This window comes from Odocoileus virginianus, chromosome 33 (assembly GCF_023699985.2).
Source record: "Odocoileus virginianus isolate 20LAN1187 ecotype Illinois chromosome 33, Ovbor_1.2, whole genome shotgun sequence".
Lineage (NCBI taxonomy): Eukaryota > Metazoa > Chordata > Mammalia > Artiodactyla > Cervidae > Odocoileus > Odocoileus virginianus.
Window position 1 is genome coordinate 20,507,415 of NC_069706.1, and position 18,208 is coordinate 20,525,622.

An 18,208-nucleotide genomic window follows, 5' to 3' on the forward strand; every position below is an offset into this window, starting at 1 on the left:
GTGAATTCCTGAGGAGTCAGGCGTGAGCCTGTGGTTTTCCAGCACATACTTCATGGGGTGATTACCTGGATTTGAGTCCCCCTACCTCTGGTCCCCACCCCACCGCAGATAAGTCTTATGTTGCAGGATCCTGGGTACAGGGAACAAGGTTGAGTGATTGACCTATGAGCCTGCTGTTGGCCAATTCTGTTTCACATGGCTGCACAGGGCCCTTGTGGTTTGTTGGGGTCTGTGGTGGGTTCTGAGTTAGTCACTTCTGCATGAGCCTCACTCAGAGCTGAGACCACAGTTACTTTCTTAGTCACTTCAGCCCATCTGGGTGATAACAGACTTGGAAATGAATCAGACAAACATTGCTCCTCTTTCCACGTCCTTGGAAATTTCTCATCTTTAAAGCAGGGATCTTGGTGGCTCTGGAAGCTTTCCTTGGTGTCTGGATCTGGCTGGTGAGCCCACAGGGTGTCCAGAACATGGAGCTCCAGTCTCGTTCTGACTCGCCCTCAGCCATTTGCCAGGACAGATTGCGTCTGACAAAGCTGGGTGGTTGCTCTGGGTGGTCACATCAAGCTGGCTGGTCTCCTAGTGGTAGCTGCTGCAGGGCTGTAAGTCCCCTGTAATGGCAACGGCAATGTTAGAACAGTGTGTTCAGAAGCGTGGTTATTTCAAAACAAGTGTTGGCAAAATGTCCTGCCAGCTTGGACCAGTTCCCATAAGTCCATGATCACGGAAATGCTTCTAGAGCCCCAGTGATCAGCTGTGCTTTGGTGCTTTTGCTGCCCTTTAGGGCTAGGGGTGGGATGGGGGTGGGGGGTGGTGCCTGACTACATGCTGCAGCCCTCATTTATTCATTTAACAAATACTCACTGAGCTGCATCTGAGTGCCAGGCACTGGCCTAGTGAAGAATAAGACAGAGCCAATCCCTGCCTGTAGGGGTCTTAGGGCTTAGCTTGGTAAACAAAACAGTTCTCTAGTGGAGGCCTGAGGGGCTCTTCTTGAGGGTCACCACAGTGGTGAAGTGTGGGTGTTGGGGGCAGCAGATTGAATCCCCGCCCTGCTGTTCTCTAGCCATGTGAATTTGGGCAAGTTATCTCACTTTGTGGAAACTCACATTTCTCATCCTTAAAATGGGGAAGATTCATAGGGGTTATTATGATTAAATGCATTCATACATGTGACACATGTGTAGGGACTCAGGGTGAGCACTCAGTAAATGGTAGTTATGACTAGTATTATTAGAAATGATACATCTTATAGTATATGGGTGTATCATACTATTATGTATGCATGTAAGCATGTTAAGTCACTTCAGTTGTGTCCGACTCTTTGTGACTCCATGGACTGCCAGGCTCTGTCCGTCGATTCTCCAGGCAAGAATACTGGAGTGGGTTGTCATCCCCTCCTCTGGGGGATCTTACTGACCTGGTGATCGAACCCCTGTCTCTTATGTATATCTTACACTATTATTAGGAAGTGAGCCCTTTATAGTATAAAGTGCAGCATTCCTATATATTTTTTAAATTTAAAGTGAAATTAAGACCATCTTTCCCTATCCTCTTTCCCTTCATCACAAAGAAATCACCCTTCCTTGCTTTGCATCTGTGGGATGTCAGGCACTTACTGGAAAACTTTTACTCCTCCCAACTGTCAAAAAATGTAGGGATTTTTATAACCCATCATACAGTGTCAAGGAGGCCAATCTTAAGAGAGGTTAGGTAAATTTGCCCAGTGTCACATAGCTAATAAATGGCTGAGGTGGAGTCAAAACCAAGTCTTATCTGGCTGCAAAGTCCATGTTTTATGCAGCAAAGCACTTAGCCTGAGGACTGCAGTCGCTGCTCTGTTGGTTAATCCCTTGCTTTCCTGAAGTTTCTGCTGCATGTTGGCCACACCTGTTCTCATTATGCACTCTGACCTGGATCCTGAAGTGAGAAGAGGTGGCCCAGGATATCCTACTTCCCCAAGGAGACTGAACAGTTTGTTCGGTACCTCCAAGGCCATTGGATATCAGGCAGATGGTTGTGCATACGAAAATCATTCAAGAAAGAAACACAGGAATGGAGTTCACTCCTCTCTGACTTTCATCTTAAGTCTGAAGCCCGTGTGGGTTTTCTTGGCCCTTCCATCTTTTCTTTAGCTACGTTCATCTCAGCCTTTCATATCTGCTGGTTGGACTTTCTGGTTTTCTATGGAAGTAGCAAGAGGCTGAGGAAACAGTATGACCAGAGGAGAGGGGAGAAGTATGGAAATTTGAGAGGCCCAGGAACTGGAAAGTCCTGTTGAAGACTCTGAGCTCCCTGGGATTAGGTACAGGTTCTTTTTATTTCAGTAATAATAACATTATTCTAAGAGATTCCTCTTAGAATTTCTCCACGAAAGCCTTAGGAGATAGGCATGTCTTCTCCTCGATAGAATCCTAGGAGAAGGGCACTGTAACCATCCCTGTTTTATAGACCTGGAAATTGAGGCAGAGAGAGGTTCAGTCACTTACTGAAATCACATGGCGTTTGAACCCAGGGTTTCTTCAGACCATGAGTTTAACCAACATGTCATATTGCTTTTTGGTAGGAGTGAATGAGTGAGCAAGTGAACCAAAGGAGTCTGGGATTTGGTTCCTTTTTTAAAATAATTCTATTTATTTATTTTTGGCTGTGTTGTATCTGTTACTGCACGCAGGCTTTTCTCTAGTTGCGAAGAGCAGGGTATCTACTCTTTGTTGCAATGCTCAGGCTTCTCGTTTCTGTGACTTCTCGTTGCAGAGCATGGTCTCCAGGGCACACGTGCTCAGTAGCTGTGGCTCCTGGGCTTTAAGAGCATAGGCTCAGTAGCTGTGGTACACAAGCTTAGTTGCTCCGCCACATGTGGGATCTTCATGGACCAGGGGTTGAATCTGTGTCTCATGCATTGGCAGGCAGATTCTTTACCAGAGCCACCAGGGAAGCCCTGGGATTTGGTTCTTGCCGGAACAACAAGGCCCTGAGAGGCAGTGTGCAAACAGGTGTGCTTTGGAGTTAGCAGAACTGAGTTGGAATTCAAGCTTGCTACCTCCTGGCTATATGACCTTAGGCAAGTAACCTGATGCACAAGTGCTCCTTTCCTTATCTTTAGGTGGGAAAAGTAATCCTTTTCTCCTAGGGTCTTTGTGTGGATTAAATGAAATCATCTCTATGAAGCTCTTAGCCTCGTGGAATATAGTAAGTCCATAAAGGCTCACTGATGGTGTTACTATTACTGATACCATGCAGATTGATTAACATGACACAGTTGCAGCTATATAAATTCGAAACTCCATGTTGATAAGGACTAGAAGGGAGTATGAAAAAGCTGTTAAAGGGTGGCTGAAAGGGAATTCAAGTTTCTTCAATGCTTAATTTTTTTAGTAAGTGTTCCTGAATGAAATAAATAAAACATACATGCGATGGGTGCTCAACCGGCCTTTGAATGTATGAATGAAAAACAGTCTTAACTTTTTAACTTAAAAAAAAATTTTTTTGACCATGTCCTGAGGCTTGTGGGATCCTAGTTCCCCGACCAGTGACTGAACCTATGCCCTTGGCAGTGAAAACTAGGAGTCCCAGTCATTGGACTGCCAGGGAATTCCCCAATTTTTTTTAATTGGTTGAATCTGTTGCTTAAAAATGTATGATAGTGGATACCCTTGGGGGGGTTATTACTGAAAGGGGGCCTGTGCAGGAAAGAGTGAACACTGCTGGCCTGTGATGATAACCCTGTAAATGCTGAATTTACTGTTAGGGGTTTGAGTAAATTTGCAATGAGAAAAAAAGGGAAGTGTTTAAAAAATGGCTTTGTATTTTGTGGCCATTGTATCTGGAGCTATGATAAAATTGGTTTAAAATGTTACATGCTTGTAGTTTCATAAATGCTAGTGGAGCCATCTCAAACATGCAAAATTTAAATTAAGAAGGTATTGGTGGGGTATAGCTTCCTTGCTTTTCCTATCCATAGGTAGGTAGGAATTTAAATTCTTTGGATTTTAGAACCAGAACAAGTCTCCATACCTGATGAGTTTTGCTAAGATTTGCGTCTGTTGGAACCTCTGGAAAGAGGGTGACAACAGAAGAAGAGAGGCACTCTCTGAATAGAAATACACATTTAGATTTTGAAAAAGCAGTTAGTTAAGTTTCTTGTTGGTCCTTGTTGAAATCAGATGTCTGACCCTTAGAGGCTGATGATTGTCCAGTCTGATGTGCGTGATTTTGAGTGGGTCAGTTTGGACTCTGAGGCTGACAGAAGGGGTACTGTCTTGTCTGGCATTGCAGCATGCCTTTGCTACTGCTGAAGAAAAGTGCCCGGCTTGATGGGAATCCCAAATGCACTGACCCTACTTGCCTGGACCTCACCCTAAGCTGAAACCTGACTCTAGCTGTCAGTGCACTCTCCACTTCCCAAGAGCAGTGCTGAACTGGAAGCAGACCCAGGCTCTGTGAACAGACCTCAGTCAGACTCTGGGACCACTGGAGATTTAGGGCCCCTCTGTGGAGCTCCAGATGATGCCAGCATACATTGTAGATGCTGGCTGTACCAACTGGGTCACATACAAATGCCCACAGGAAAGAGCCGTTCTTTGATGGGACCGTCTAAAATCAAGCTGCTGATCAGCTCTCTTATGTAATGCAGAGGCTGATTGCATCCTGACTTGTGATCCCTGCCAAAACCTGCAAGTTGGAGGAAGGCACATCACAGGGACTCTGACCACCAGCCACCTCCTGCTTTTGACATATCAGATTCTGGGCCTTCCCTGGGGGTGGCTCGATGCTTTTGATTTGTGTGCTCAGCCTCCTGGGTGAGCTGCAACTTACCACCACAAGTTGATAGGCTTATTCCTCCTCCTCCTCACTTTCCCCTCTGTACACACACCCTGTAAGGTTAGAGTGACTACTCCAGCATAGCTGTCTCTGGGAAAGGACTGATCTTTTCTAGGCTGTCTCGGGGGAAAAGGGGTGAAAGGTTATATAAACTCACTATGAAAATTTTTACATCCAGTACTTCATCTATTAGTGTTCTAGGGCTGCAATAACAAAATAGCACAGACTCGATGGCTTAAAAAATAGAAGTGTATTTTCTCACAGTCCTAGAGGCTAGAAGTCTAAGAGCAAGCACTTGGCACGTTTCTCTTAAGGCCTGTGTCCTAGGCCTGCAGCTGGCAGCCTTCTCACTGTATCTTCACATGGTTGCCCTCTGTCTGAGTGTCTGTCTTAATCTCTTATAAGAACACCAGTCATATTGGATAGGGCCCACCCATTTTACTTTAATCACCTCTTTGAAGGCCATATCGCCAAATACAGTCACATTCTGTACTAGATGTTAGGACTTCAGCATATAATTTGGGGAAAACACAGTTCAGCCCATAACATATCCTGATCAATTCCTGAATATCTTTCTGGTTAAATTATATTAAAATATTTATATGCAAAATTATTCCCATGTCTCTTACACACAGCCCTTCTGGATGAAAGGCCTGGATGAGAATAAAAGATTATTGAAAAAATGTCAGGTTAGTATTGCTGATCAAAAGCCTGGCACCCAGGGAGCTTTGAGGGGCAGGGAGAGCATTTATGATCTTCATTTCTCAGAACTATTCTGGAAACTTTCCCCTTTTCCTGAAGGAAAGCTCCCAGTGCCATCAGCTGAAAGATTGGCCCTTAGCTGGCATCTGGGTTCTTCAATTTCAGGAGAGTTCTCATCATTCCCTAAATGATAGGAGTTGCTTACTGAACTTAAACTGTGTAAACAATGTGGTTTATGCTGCATGCCTGCTTTCCTCCCAGGAATGTAGAATTTTGGTGTGTTACAGGCAGAGGGTGCCTATGTGACCAAGCCCCAGAAAAGCCTTGGGCTGGAGTCTCTAATGAGCTTCTTTGGTAGCTAACATTTCACACATGTTGTCAAACTCGTTGCTGGAGGAATTGTGTCCTGTGTGACTGACTCCACTGGGAGAAGACTCTGGGAAGCTTGTGCCTGGTTTCCTCTGGATTTTGCTCTATGCACCTTTCCCTTGGCTGATTTTGCTTCATAACCTTTCACTGTAATAAATCCTAGCCATCTATGAGTAGGACTATATGCTGAGTCCTGTGGGGGGGATGGTCTTGGGACCCTCCAACACAGGGCACAGGGGGCACTTCTGGGGTTGTTGGTCGTGTACTCTTTCTCAGTCTGGGTGCTGTTTACATGAGGTGTACTCATTTTGTGAAAATTCACTGAGCTGTCCAATTAACAGATGTATACTTTTTTGGTACATAGATTCAACTTTATAAAAAGATAAAACAATATTACACACCGCAGGGATTAAAAAATAATAATTAAAAAAAAACTTCCTTTTATTTATAAAGCATTTTAGCCACTCCTTTTTGCCAGGCATTGTGCTGAGGGCTTGGGACATGGGGTAGGAAGGATGTCTTCATTGCCTCTCAGTTTATTGGGAGTTATGTAAAGAGATAACTGTGATATGACCGACTTTTGCTGAGTCCTAGCAAAGACATCATAGGATGCTGGGCTTATAACTTGAGTGATTCTCAGGGTTGCCACTTAAGTACCTATGGAAGCCAGACCGGCAAAGGGACAAAGGCAGGTTAGCAGGGAACACTGACAAACTGGGAAGGTATGTTAAGCATAGAGTTGCGACAGCTAATAGTTTTTTCTTTTTTTTTTAATTTTTATTTTTCTTTTTTTTTTTAGTTTTTTCTTAAGGAAGAGCCACAGAGCTGAATTTTTATGTGAGCTCTCTTGATTTTTCAGTCCTGTATATGAATCCAAATTTTAAAAAGTGAAAGACCAAACAAAACACCTCTGCAGGCCAAATTTGACCTTGGCTTACCAGTTTGCCAGGCATTCTGCCAACCTGTCATTTTTCCCTCTTACAAAACAATTGAGGGTCCACTATTTTAGGCACTGGGAAATAGAGCAGCTGAGCCAGCCAGACAATTTTCTCGCAGAATGACCCTGACTGGGGTGGTGGGGTTCTGGTACTGTGCTTCTCAAACTTCAATATGTGTGGGAATCACTGGGTAGATTCTGAATTGGGGGGGATCTGCGTTGAGGCCTGAAGCTTTGTCTTTCTAACAAGCTCCCAGGTGTTGGTGATGCTGGTGGCCCCTACTGCTATTTGAAGGAGAAGAGGAGGGGGTTTGTCTGGAAGATGAGTTTGCTTGGCAAGCATCCTCTTATACTTCGATTTTAGTTTATGGGGTGATTTGGAAGAGAGTTGGTGACTTCTGAAGCGGGTATTAGGGCTCTCCCATGTTGTCTCTCATGCCAGGTTTCTGTTCTCAGAGTTTATAATCTAGAAGGCGGGGTGGGGCTGGAGGAAGGTGCTAGGAAAAGTTTCCTGGAGGAGGTGCTCGCGAACTGCAGGAGCTTCCCTTGCCGCCGAGAAAGGAGAAACTCTGAACTCCCCCTCTCCTGGGGCTGGGTCTCAGCAACCTCCCACCAGCTATGGTTTCCCAGGCATCCCACGTGTCTTCCGTCCGGGCTCCCTGTCAATCAAGCTCCCCCGAGGGCCTGGGTGAGGGTTTAAAGGCGGCCGCAGTGCAGAGCGCTCCCAGAGTGCCGCGCGGCGGGCGGGTTTGGATTTTAAATCCCCGCGGCCAATCAGTAGCGCGTAGGCTCTTGTAACGTTCCCGGCGCCGCGTTTGAATTCGAGGAGAGGCAGAGCCGTGCCAAGCCTCTGCCTGGACCCTGCTAGGTCCGCTGAGCAACTCCGGGAACATGAGTGCGGCGGCAACTGCAGGGAAGCTGGCGCGGGCACCAGCCGACCCAGGGAAAGCGCCCGGAGTTGCAGCTCCCGGGGCTCCGGCGGCTGCCCCGCCGGCGAAAGAGATCCCGGAGGTCCTAGTCGACCCGCGCAGCCGGCGGCGCTATCTACGGGGTCGCTTTCTGGGGAAGGGTGGCTTTGCCAAGTGCTTTGAGATCTCGGATGCGGACACTAAGGAGGTGTTCGCGGGCAAGATCGTGCCTAAGTCGCTGTTGCTCAAACCGCACCAAAAGGAGAAGATGTCCATGGAGATATCCATTCACCGCAGCCTCGCTCACCAGCACGTCGTCGGCTTCCACGGCTTTTTCGAGGACAACGACTTCGTGTTCGTGGTGTTGGAGCTCTGCCGCCGGAGAGTGAGTGTCGCTGCTGGGGAACTGGAGCTGCCCTGGGGGCGGGGTTGGGGCGCCGGGAACCGGAGCTGCAGGGGAAGGGGCGCCCGGGGGCTCAGAGCTGCTGGGGAAGAGTTGCTGGGAACCTGGAACTGGAAATGGAGAAAGTCTTGGGGAGAGAGGTTCTTGGCACTCGGGGCCTCTAGGGAAGGAGGCTTCTGGACGCTAGCAGTTGGGTGGATTGGGGGAGGTGCGGGAGAACCTTGCTTATGGACGCCAGGGCTTCCGGAGTTGCTAGGTAAGGGGTACTGAGGACCCTCACTTTACGGAGTGGGGTTGGGTCAGGCAGAGGGTAGTTGGAGCCAGACTTCGGAGCTTCCGGGAGAGGGGAGGGGCAGGAAAGGGATCTGTTGCTGCCAAGAGTTCCGGGACCGGGATACTGGGGACTCTGAGCTTCCGGAGTGGGCTGAGAGAGGGGTCCCAGGTAAGGGACTTGGGAGGGAGCCGGTGGGATAGGGATGCAATGAACTGTTGTGGCCTGGTCTGGGGGAGAGTCTGGATCGCAGTTGTTCTGGAGAAGAAATAGGTAGTAGGGTCCTGACTGCCTTTACCTAATGACAGCCCCTCCCTGCCTTGGGTCTGAGTACCGACTCCCACTTCCTCCCTCCTGCTCCCAGTCTCTCCTGGAGCTGCACAAGCGGAGGAAAGCACTCACGGAGCCCGAGGCCCGCTACTACCTGCGGCAGATCGTGCTGGGCTGCCAGTACCTGCACGGAAATCGCGTTATTCACAGAGACCTCAAGCTGGGCAATCTCTTCCTGAACGAGGATCTGGAGGTGAAAATAGGTAAGGAGCTGGGACTGCAGGGGCACTTGACGCACAGTGGGAATGAGGAGGAGCTGGGAGGTGAGGCGGGGGAGAGGAAACTTGGAAGGAGAGGAGGGAGGGAGGAAGAGGATGGAGGAAGTCTGGGCTGTTGATTGCCTCTAGAATCCTCTCTCTAGTACAGAAACTTAAAGAGCTACAAGCCAATGTCTTGTCCGCAGATGCACTTTGGGGGGGGGGTGTGTGTTCTTCTATAAGTTTTTTTTTTTTTTTTAAGAATTTGAATTTGTTTTCACTTTTTTAAAATATCTTTTTTATTTACTTATTTTTGGCTGCATTGGGCCTCCGCTGCTGCATGCTTTTCTCTAGTTGCGGTGAGTGGGGGCAGTGTGCGGGTTTCTCATTGCGGTGGCTTCTCTTGCTGTGGAGCACAGGCCCCAGGTGCGCAGGCTTCAGCAGTTGGGGCTCCAGGGCGCTGGAGCACAGGTTCAGTAGTTGTGGCACATGGGCTGAGTTGCTCTGTGGCATGTGGGATCCTCACGGACCAGGAATGGAACCTGTTTCTCTGGCATTGGCAGGTGAATTCTTTACCACTGAGCCATCACGGAAGCCCCTCATTTTCGGTTTTTCTAAACTGAGAACCTTGATGTAAAATTTTGGATTTGGAGCTTCTTTTAAACACTCGAGAGCTGCACCAGCACAGGGGTGGCGTTCCCTCAGGGCAGCTCTTGCTGTACTGAACAGCAGCTGATCCCTTCCGATGCCCTGTGGTTTGCCGCAGCCCCCACCCCTCCGCATTACTTCCTCACAAACTTGCCAAGTAGCCATCTTGACATTTTGCTTGCTTAATCCCTGAAGGCATTTGAGTTTTGCTATCCCTGTCAATTCCCTTTTAGAAGTGAACCCCTCCTTTCTAAGGGGAAGGGTGAGGAGGGTCTCTGGGAGGCCCTCCCTAGGGCCAGCATGGTGGGAGGATTCCTGGGAGGGCCTTGCTGTACACAAGGACTAGAGGCTTTGAGAGGTCACGTGGCCCTGGTCCTTGGTGGTTACATCTGAGCCAGCTGTCTGCATTGACAGACGACAGAAGCTGGCATCTGAGCCTCCCTCTTCCTCCCTCTGTCCCAGGGGATTTTGGACTGGCAACCAAAGTGGAGTATGACGGGGAACGGAAGAAGACCCTGTGCGGGACTCCTAATTACATAGCTCCTGAGGTGCTGAGCAAGAAAGGGCACAGTTTCGAGGTGGACGTATGGTCCATTGGGTGCATCATGTAAGTTGGGAGTTGTCTCAGGACCCACCAGTCTCAGCAAGGGGCTTTCTGAACCTCTCACCCAGCAGACTTTATCCTGCAGACCTTTCCGCCTTTGGAAAGGCTGCTCCAGAGGAGAGATGGCCTCCAAAGGAAGCCTCATTGCTGCATTGGTATATCCTGCAGGATTCCTGCAACCTGGGCTCTGGGTTCAGGGAATGAGGGAGGGAATGTCTCCACAAACTTGCTCTAATCCCTTGCTATTCAAAGTATGGCAGACCCAACAGCAGCATCACCTAGGAACTTGTTACAAACGCAGAATCTCAGGACCCAGGCTAACTGGATCACAATCTGGATTTTAAGACCCTTGAGTGATTTCCATGCACAATAAAGTGTTAGAACCACTGATCTAAAAAGCAGCATTGGGTGGGAAGAATTAGGCCAGGAGTGGTGCTGGCAGGAGGAGGTCTTGTGGTCCGTCTGGGTCAAGGCCGTCAGGGGGGTGGTAGGCAGAGAGTTGGGCCTGTTCAGATGTTACCCCTTTTGTTGTTTCTGTGGGTACTGGAGAGTTAGAAATGGCTTTTCTACTTCTTTGCATTGGGATTTCCCAAATGAAAACTTGCAGCCTGAAGTACAGAACTGTTAACTGTGGAGCTGCCTCTGAAGGAGCAAGTGGCCCCTGCCTGGACCTGTTCTGTGTTAGCTGGCAGCGTCTGGCCCCTAGATCACCACAGGCTATAGCTGAAAAGTCACTGATCCATTAGAACCCAGTCTCATCACCTGTATTCTACTGAGGGCTCCTCCCTGCCAGTGTTGTGGCCCCTGGCGCTGCTTAGTGAACTTGTAAATTGTCCTCTGGGACCCCAGAGTCACAGTGAATGCCCAAAAGATGTCTGACTTCCTTTCTGGCCCTGAGAGGATTCCTCCCTGCATCTGGGTTTTGGTTGGGAACCTTGAGCCAAATTCCTCCTTGTGCTTACAGGTATACCTTGTTAGTGGGCAAGCCACCTTTTGAGACCTCTTGCCTAAAAGAGACCTACCTCCGGATCAAGAACAATGAATACAGTATTCCTAAGGTGACTAAAATCACTTTAAGTTTAGATTTGTTTTATTTAATTCCCTCCCCCACCAAGCGATTTACTGAGCCCAGCCATATCCTGGGGACAGAGACGGTCAATGCCACCCCTAGGGTAAGCGTTAAGAGCTTTAGAGGGTCCTGTCTGAAATTGCATACAGAGTCTGGCATATGTGCACAGAAACAGTTTTTCTTAGGATGAGAGCTTGTAGGCCCTCAACAGTTGGGCAGATAACCCAAAAGACATGTAAAACACAGAGAGAGACAGCAGGCATAGGGAGCAGACAGAGAAGTGCTGCCTATCCTGGCAGTGGACTGTCTTGGTTCAGATGGGCTCTGCCACTTTTTAGCCAGATCACAATGGACAAATGGCCTGAGTCTTCTGAGCTGGAGTCCCTGCCCTAGAGCACCTTGCGCACAGTGAGTGCTCATGGAATCTCGAACCACCGTGAAGGCAAAGTGGTGTGCTTTTGCAACCACCAGCAAGAGTGCGTTGAGAGGGATCGTCTGCAGCAGTCTGGCACACCGCTGCTTCCCAGTTTGGTGTCTTTGTCTTATGTGAAGCCAAGAGTCCTATCTCCATCAGAACAGATGGGCTGAATCTGTTACAGAGGGTCAGTTATTGGGCAGAGCAGAGTGGTTCCGAGTGTGGGTGTTGCAGCTAACTCTGGCTCGATGTGGGTGCTGGCTCCACCACTCACTCAGGATGTATCTTAGGCACTTAACTTCTCTGTGCCTGTTTCCTCATCTGCAAAAGTGGGATGGTACTAGAGATCTTCACTCCTTGAGTGTTTCTGTAAGGGTTAAGTGAGTTCATCTACATGAAGTGCTTAACAGTATTTTGCTGGTACATAGTAAGTACATAGTTGATGCTAGGCTTTACTGTGCATTTGACCTACCCTGGGTTGGATCTCCTTACCAGGGCTCCAAGCTTGATGCTGTGTCTCCACTTTATAGATGAAGATGCAAAGGCCCAGAAAGTTAGGTTAGTTGTCATAGCTGGTGTTAAGGGACAGAAGTGGGACTTAAACCAGGTCTTTATGACTTTCAAGCCTGTGTTTTCAAGTGCTGTTGTAGTGGTGAGCAACTTGTCAACTTAGTAAAGCTGCCAGTGGAAACTTGGCACATTTATAGCCACTGAACATGATGTATTTGAGGCCGGGTGGTGGGTGGTGATGCAGTACCCAGGTCCCATGTCATATCCTGCTTATGACTCCCCCTCTCCCCTCCAGCACATCAACCCCGTGGCCACCTCCCTCATCAAGAAGATGCTTCAGCCAGATCCCACTGCCCGCCCAACCATTCACGAACTGCTCAGTGACGAGTTTTTCACTTCTGGCTATATCCCTGCCCGCCTCCCCATCACCTGCCTCACCATTCCACCGAGGTTTTCGATCGCTCCCAGTAGCCTGGACCCCAGCAACCGGAAGCCTCTCACCGTCCTCAATAAAGGTAAACCAGAGTGTGGGTAGACGGTCTTGCCTGCCTCAGTGTATGAATGGATGGTCCCCAAAGCTCAGGTGTGCAGTCGGAGAGGCCCCAGTCTTTGAGTCCATGGTCCCCATCCTCATGTGGCAAATGCCTTTCCCCATAGCTCTGTCAGGAAAGACAGACCTAACCATGACTGAATCAGACCTATCATGTCCTGAGAAAAGAGAGTGGCTAAATGCCATGCCTAAACAATTCTTAACATTTTTTTTTAAAAATCACTAATATCGCCCTGCATGGTTCATTGGAAAAATGTTGAGAAGCTTCAAATACACACACAGAGCACAATGTATGTGGGACCCCCACATATACATACACAGATTCAACACTTACTAAGATTCCTAATGTTTGCTTCATCACTCCTTGTTTGTTCCTTTGAGGTATTTTTGAAGTTAATTCCAGACATCTTGCCATTTTACCCCCAGGAACTTCTGTACACATCTCTCTAAAAGGATAAACATTTTCTTACAAAACCACATCTCATTGCTTGGGTTGTCATTGTTTCTAGGTCTCTTCAGAGAGGAGAATTTGAAAATACATAACTGGGGTGGCGGGTGACCTTAAATTTATGCTATTTCTGATTCACATTTTTGAATGTTTTATTTCAATATTATTTCAAAATGTGAAAAGTATAAGAATAGACAAAATCCTCCTGTATATTGTACCCTCTTTTCTCCACCAATTAACATTTTTCTATATTTACTTTATCTCTCATTATGTGTGTGAGTGTGTGTGTATTGTTTTTGTCCCAAACAATATGATAGTAAGTTTTACACATTCTGGCCTTTATTACTTAGTACTTCAGTGTGTGTTTCCTAAAAGCAATTCTTTTATGTAACCACAACACAGGACACAGTTATCAAGTTCAGGAAATTGAAATTGATGCAAACTTGTCTTACAGCAGTGTTTTTCTCCACTGTGAAATTACTATTATAATTTTCTTTTGGTAATTTGTAAGTGTCTAATTTAATATTATAGGATTTTTACTTTAATTTTATGCTTATATTTCTTTTTCTCTTATAATGAAAGCCTTGTTTGCTTACACTGGATACATGAATTTTCAACATATATAAAGTACATTATGAAACTGTGTTTATTTCCATGCATGCAGTTCTTTTTGTCCTTAGACTGTATTTCACCAAACAAACAAAAACCCAAGAAAAGCCACTTGAAATACTTTATTTCTCTGTGTGGATATAGCACAACTTTGAGTTCATTTGTTTCGGTTATGACACTGCTGTTTTAAGGATTACCTTTTTCTTTTGGCTATTTTCTCTGGTTATATTAATACTTCTTTTGATTGGCAATCACTTGGTTAAGGGGGTGCCTCCACTGCATAGTTACTGTTTTTCCTTCGGTGATTAATTTATACCCTGTGGGGAGCTTTTCTGAGAGAATACTGTTTCTCAGACTTTAGCTCACTGATGTTAACATCCATGGTGGATGCAGCAGCAGTTATTACTGTGGTATTCTAATGGTGATTTTTCCCCTTTTCTTGTTCCCTCTAAATCTATTAATCAAAATTCTTCTGTAAGGAAGAACTGTCACTTCTCTCCCATTCATTTATTTGGTTGGTATGGACTCATGGATATTTATTCTTAGAGCTATAAGTTAATATTGTTATTTTAAAGGATTGCTTTTTTTTTTTTTTTTTAATTTTAGATATAAAGCATTTTTTAAAACCCAGAAGTAGAGTGAACTTTTTGGGGAATACATAAATCCCCATTTTTCATCATCTGTTTTTAATAATTATCATCATCTGCCTATATTTGTTTTTATCTTTTCCACCTTCTTCTTCTTTTTGCTAGATTTTTTGGGGGGAGGTTTTGTTTTGTTTGCTCTGCCCTGTGGTTTGTGGGGTCTTAGTTCCCCAACCAGGTACTGTACCCACGGCAGTGAAAGAACTGAGTCCTAACCACTAGACCGCCAGGGAATTCTCTTGCTAGAGTTTTTAAAGCAAGTCTCAAATATTCTATTCTTTCAAACTGAAGTCTTTATCATAGCATAGATATTTTTAATTGAAAATTCAGATCTTTAAATATTGTAAGAATTTCGTATTATACAAGGGGAGCTAGCACATGAAAGAATTAAACTTTTAAGCATAAAAGGCAATAAAAATCATCCATAATTCCACCACCCAAATATACCTAGTCTTAAAATTTTAGGGTGTATCTTTTTAGATTTCAGTCACAGTTAAGTACATAAAGCAGATTTTAGGGGGGAAAACCTCTTATGTTTTCATTAAATGCCTGTTAGGCCATCTTATGGGTTGCAATTTACTGAGCCCTCCCATTTTCCTGGATACAGAAGATGCTTTTAATTCTTAGATTGAAACCAGGCAGCTCCAAGCTGCTCAAGACCAGAGGTGCCCAGCAGGGCCCAGCATTGCGTCAGGGGCCTGAGTGTCTAAAGTATTATGTCTGTGTGTGGCCGTGAAGCCTTGTCAGGGCCTGGCCTGGCTCTGGAGTATCAGCAAGTGAGTTCAGGTGCTGTCACATGAGCAGGGCAGCTCCTTCAAAGAGCTTCTCAGGCTGTGGTCCGGGGTCCTGGGCCCTCAAATCCTGCAGCCTTTGTGCCCAACTAATGACCCTTCTCCTCTCTTTACAGGCATGGAGAACCCCATGCCCGAACGTCCCCGGGAGAAAGAGGAACCAGTGGTGCGAGAGGCCAGTGAGCCCGTCGACTGCCACCTCGGTGACATGTTGCAGCAGTTGCACAGTGTCAATGCCTCCAAGCCCTCAGAACGGGGGCTGGTGAGGCAAGGTGGGCACGGGAGTGGGCAGGGCGGTCTCAGGCCCCTGGCTCCACAGTGCCTTTCCTTCTCCCGTTTCCTGGACATTACAGCCCAGGGAAGTTGGCCTGCTGGCTCAGGCCCTCCGTGGTCAGGCCTCTCCTTTCTTTTTGTGACTCATCTGTTCTGTCTCCGCAAGTGCCGCACCTTTCAGCAGCTCCATATGCTGCCTGCGTGCTTCTGCACACACTATCTCTTCTGCTCAGGGAATTCCTCTGTGGCCTCAAGACAGTGGAAATAACAGACCCAGGCATGCTGCAGCTTCAGGGCCTTTGCTCACACCGTTCCCTTCCCCCAGCACGTGCTTCATCCAGATCCCTGCATGGCTCACACTCACCCCTTCACGTGCTTCCACCAGCATTACCTCTGTGAGCATCTCCCTGCCCCTGATTCGTAGCATTTCTCCTCCCCCTTACCTGCCTTATGTTTTCCACAACACTTCCCATCTAACATAAAGTTTCCACACTGGTTTATTGTATTTAAAAGAGGGGATCATTGCATGCGCAGAACATCACATTTTCATACATCTGAAATTAGCTTCTCTTACAATTTTTAATCACTCAAAACTCAGTGATTCTCACCATGATACTTACAAGTAACTTACATATTCTGTGCATATTTATTTTGATTGGTCTCTAGCCCTGGAGCCAGTATGCAGGCTCCAGGAAGTGGGTTTTGTCTTTGCTCACTGTGCCTGTGATGGCGCCTGGCACACAGTGGGCCTTTGATACATGAGTCAGCTGGACGCACAAGTAGACTCAGCATGCTGCACTGACTTTCTACCTCAGTGCTGCCTGTCTAAGCTGCTTGATAGCAGAGGCCTGACTCTGCTCTCCTCTGGGGTCCCAGGCCGCTGGACCGAGTTCCGTGGTGTGGGCCACCCGAGCGGATCAGAGGGGAAGAGGCTGGTCCTGACTGGTTGTCTTGTCTGTTTCTGTCCCAGAGGAGGCCGAGGACCCTGCCTGCATCCCCATCTTCTGGGTCAGCAAGTGGGTGGACTATTCGGACAAGTACGGCCTCGGTAGGTTTCTCCCAGGTGGGTGGGTAGCTCGCGACCCTCTGAGTTGTTACAGGCACTTGCCCATCTTGACTCTTGGGTCCGCTTCCCTCAACACTCTTCTGTCTCCATCCCAGGCCTCCTGGTTCCAGCCCCCAATGCCCTCCCTGCTCCTCACTCCCTCTTTCTGAGGTCTCCTTCCATCTCCCACCAGGATATCAGCTGTGTGACAACAGCGTGGGGGTGCTCTTCAACGACTCCACGCGCCTCATCCTCTACAGTGACGGCGACAGCCTGCAGTACATCGAGCGGGACGGCGCGGAGTCCTACCTCACCGTGAGCTCCCACCCCACCTCCTTGGTAAAGAAGGTGAGTGCGGGCTGGCCCGCGCGGCCCTGTGTCACCGGGGTGGGGGCTGTGCCTGGGGACAGGCTCTAACTCCGGACTCCCTCTCTCACCCGCCAACCAGATCACCCTCCTGAAGTACTTCCGAAACTACATGAGTGAGCACTTGCTGAAGGCGGGCGCCAACATCACACCTCGGGAAGGCGACGAGCTGGCCCGGCTCCCCTACCTGCGGACCTGGTTCCGCACCCGCAGTGCCATCATCCTGCACCTCAGTAATGGCTGTGTGCAGATCAACTTCTTCCAGGTGAGCTGGGCCCTGGAAGGTTGGGGTGGGGTGTCTATGCCTCTCTGCTGGCCCATGGAGTTGGGTGGAGAGTGGGGGGCATGGACCCATCCTTGGCAGCAGTAGAAAGAAATGAAATGTATCCCCCTCCCATCAGCTGACCCATCTTCCCTCTCCTCCTGCCAACACACAGTAGTAGCTGGGTCTTCAATCACCAATAACCCCCTCTGTCCATCTTCTCGCCCTCTCCCTCACAGGACCACACCAAACTCATCCTGTGCCCACTGATGGCTGCCGTGACCTACATCGACGAGAAGCGGGACTTCCGCACGTACCGCCTGAGCCTCCTGGAGGAGTACGGCTGCTCCAAGGAGCTGGCCAGCCGGCTCCGCTACGCCCGCGCCATGGTGGACAAGCTGCTGAGCTCACGCTCGGCTGCCAACCGCCTCAAGGCCTCCTCATAGCCCCGACCCCCTGGACTGACGCCCTCCTCCCGCAACTAGCACCTTGGCCCACGCAGGTTAGCACCGTGGTGCTGTCTTAGAGTGTGTCCCCCAGCCCTGGGGGCCGGGGCGAGAGCTTCATCCTCCCTGCAGGTGGGGGCTGCCGTGTAAGTTATTTTTGTACATGTCCAGTGTGGGTTCTGTGGTCTCTCCCCATGCCCTCAGGCCCACCCTGTGAACCGTACAGAGCGTGGCTGTTGAATCCAGGACTGTCCTTGCCTTTGCACACATTAAACATGCGTGACTCTTCCTTCCTTCTGTGTTCCCCGAGGGGTGCACGCCGCTGCTCCGGTGGCCCCAGCGGCCTGGCCTCTGCTAGTCTGCCGACCCGGGAAGGCTCAGCTCCCCGCCGCCCCTGGGGCCGGCGGGTAGTAAGGCAGGAAGAGGCTCTCAGAGGCACAGCTCCTCATGGCACTGTGCGTGTGCAGCAGCAGCCGCGGGAAGCGGTTGGTGAAGTACCGGACAAAGCTGTCAGGGACAGAGCCCAGCGTCTGCCGGACCTCTTCCGGGAGCTCCCTGTAGTGGTGCTTCTGGGGGGTCGGAGCAGA

The 18,208-nt window shown here is 48.5% G+C and overlaps 2 protein-coding genes across 2 annotated transcripts in view; one reads left to right on the forward strand and one right to left on the reverse strand.

Annotated features, from left to right (window-relative positions):
• Window positions 1–805: 805 nt before the first annotated feature.
• PLK1 (polo like kinase 1) lies at window positions 806–17,914 on the forward strand. The gene is made up of 10 exons (XM_020874098.2): window positions 806–8,125; window positions 8,779–8,947; window positions 10,052–10,196; window positions 11,158–11,251; window positions 12,483–12,702; window positions 15,346–15,501; window positions 16,473–16,550; window positions 16,741–16,895; window positions 16,996–17,178; window positions 17,415–17,914. Exons 1-10 carry the CDS (start codon window positions 7,724–7,726, stop codon window positions 17,619–17,621), a joined length of 1,809 nt encoding a protein of 602 aa, XP_020729757.2. The 5' UTR covers window positions 806–7,723; the 3' UTR covers window positions 17,622–17,914.
• Window positions 15,982–18,208, reverse strand: part of ERN2 (endoplasmic reticulum to nucleus signaling 2) — a 29,149-nt gene continuing 26,922 nt past the window's right edge. The window contains exon 24 of the mRNA XM_070461135.1: window positions 15,982–18,190. Within this exon, the coding sequence (XP_070317236.1) occupies window positions 17,999–18,190 (192 nt within the window). The 3' untranslated portion in view covers window positions 15,982–17,998. The remainder of the gene's footprint in view (window positions 18,191–18,208) is intronic.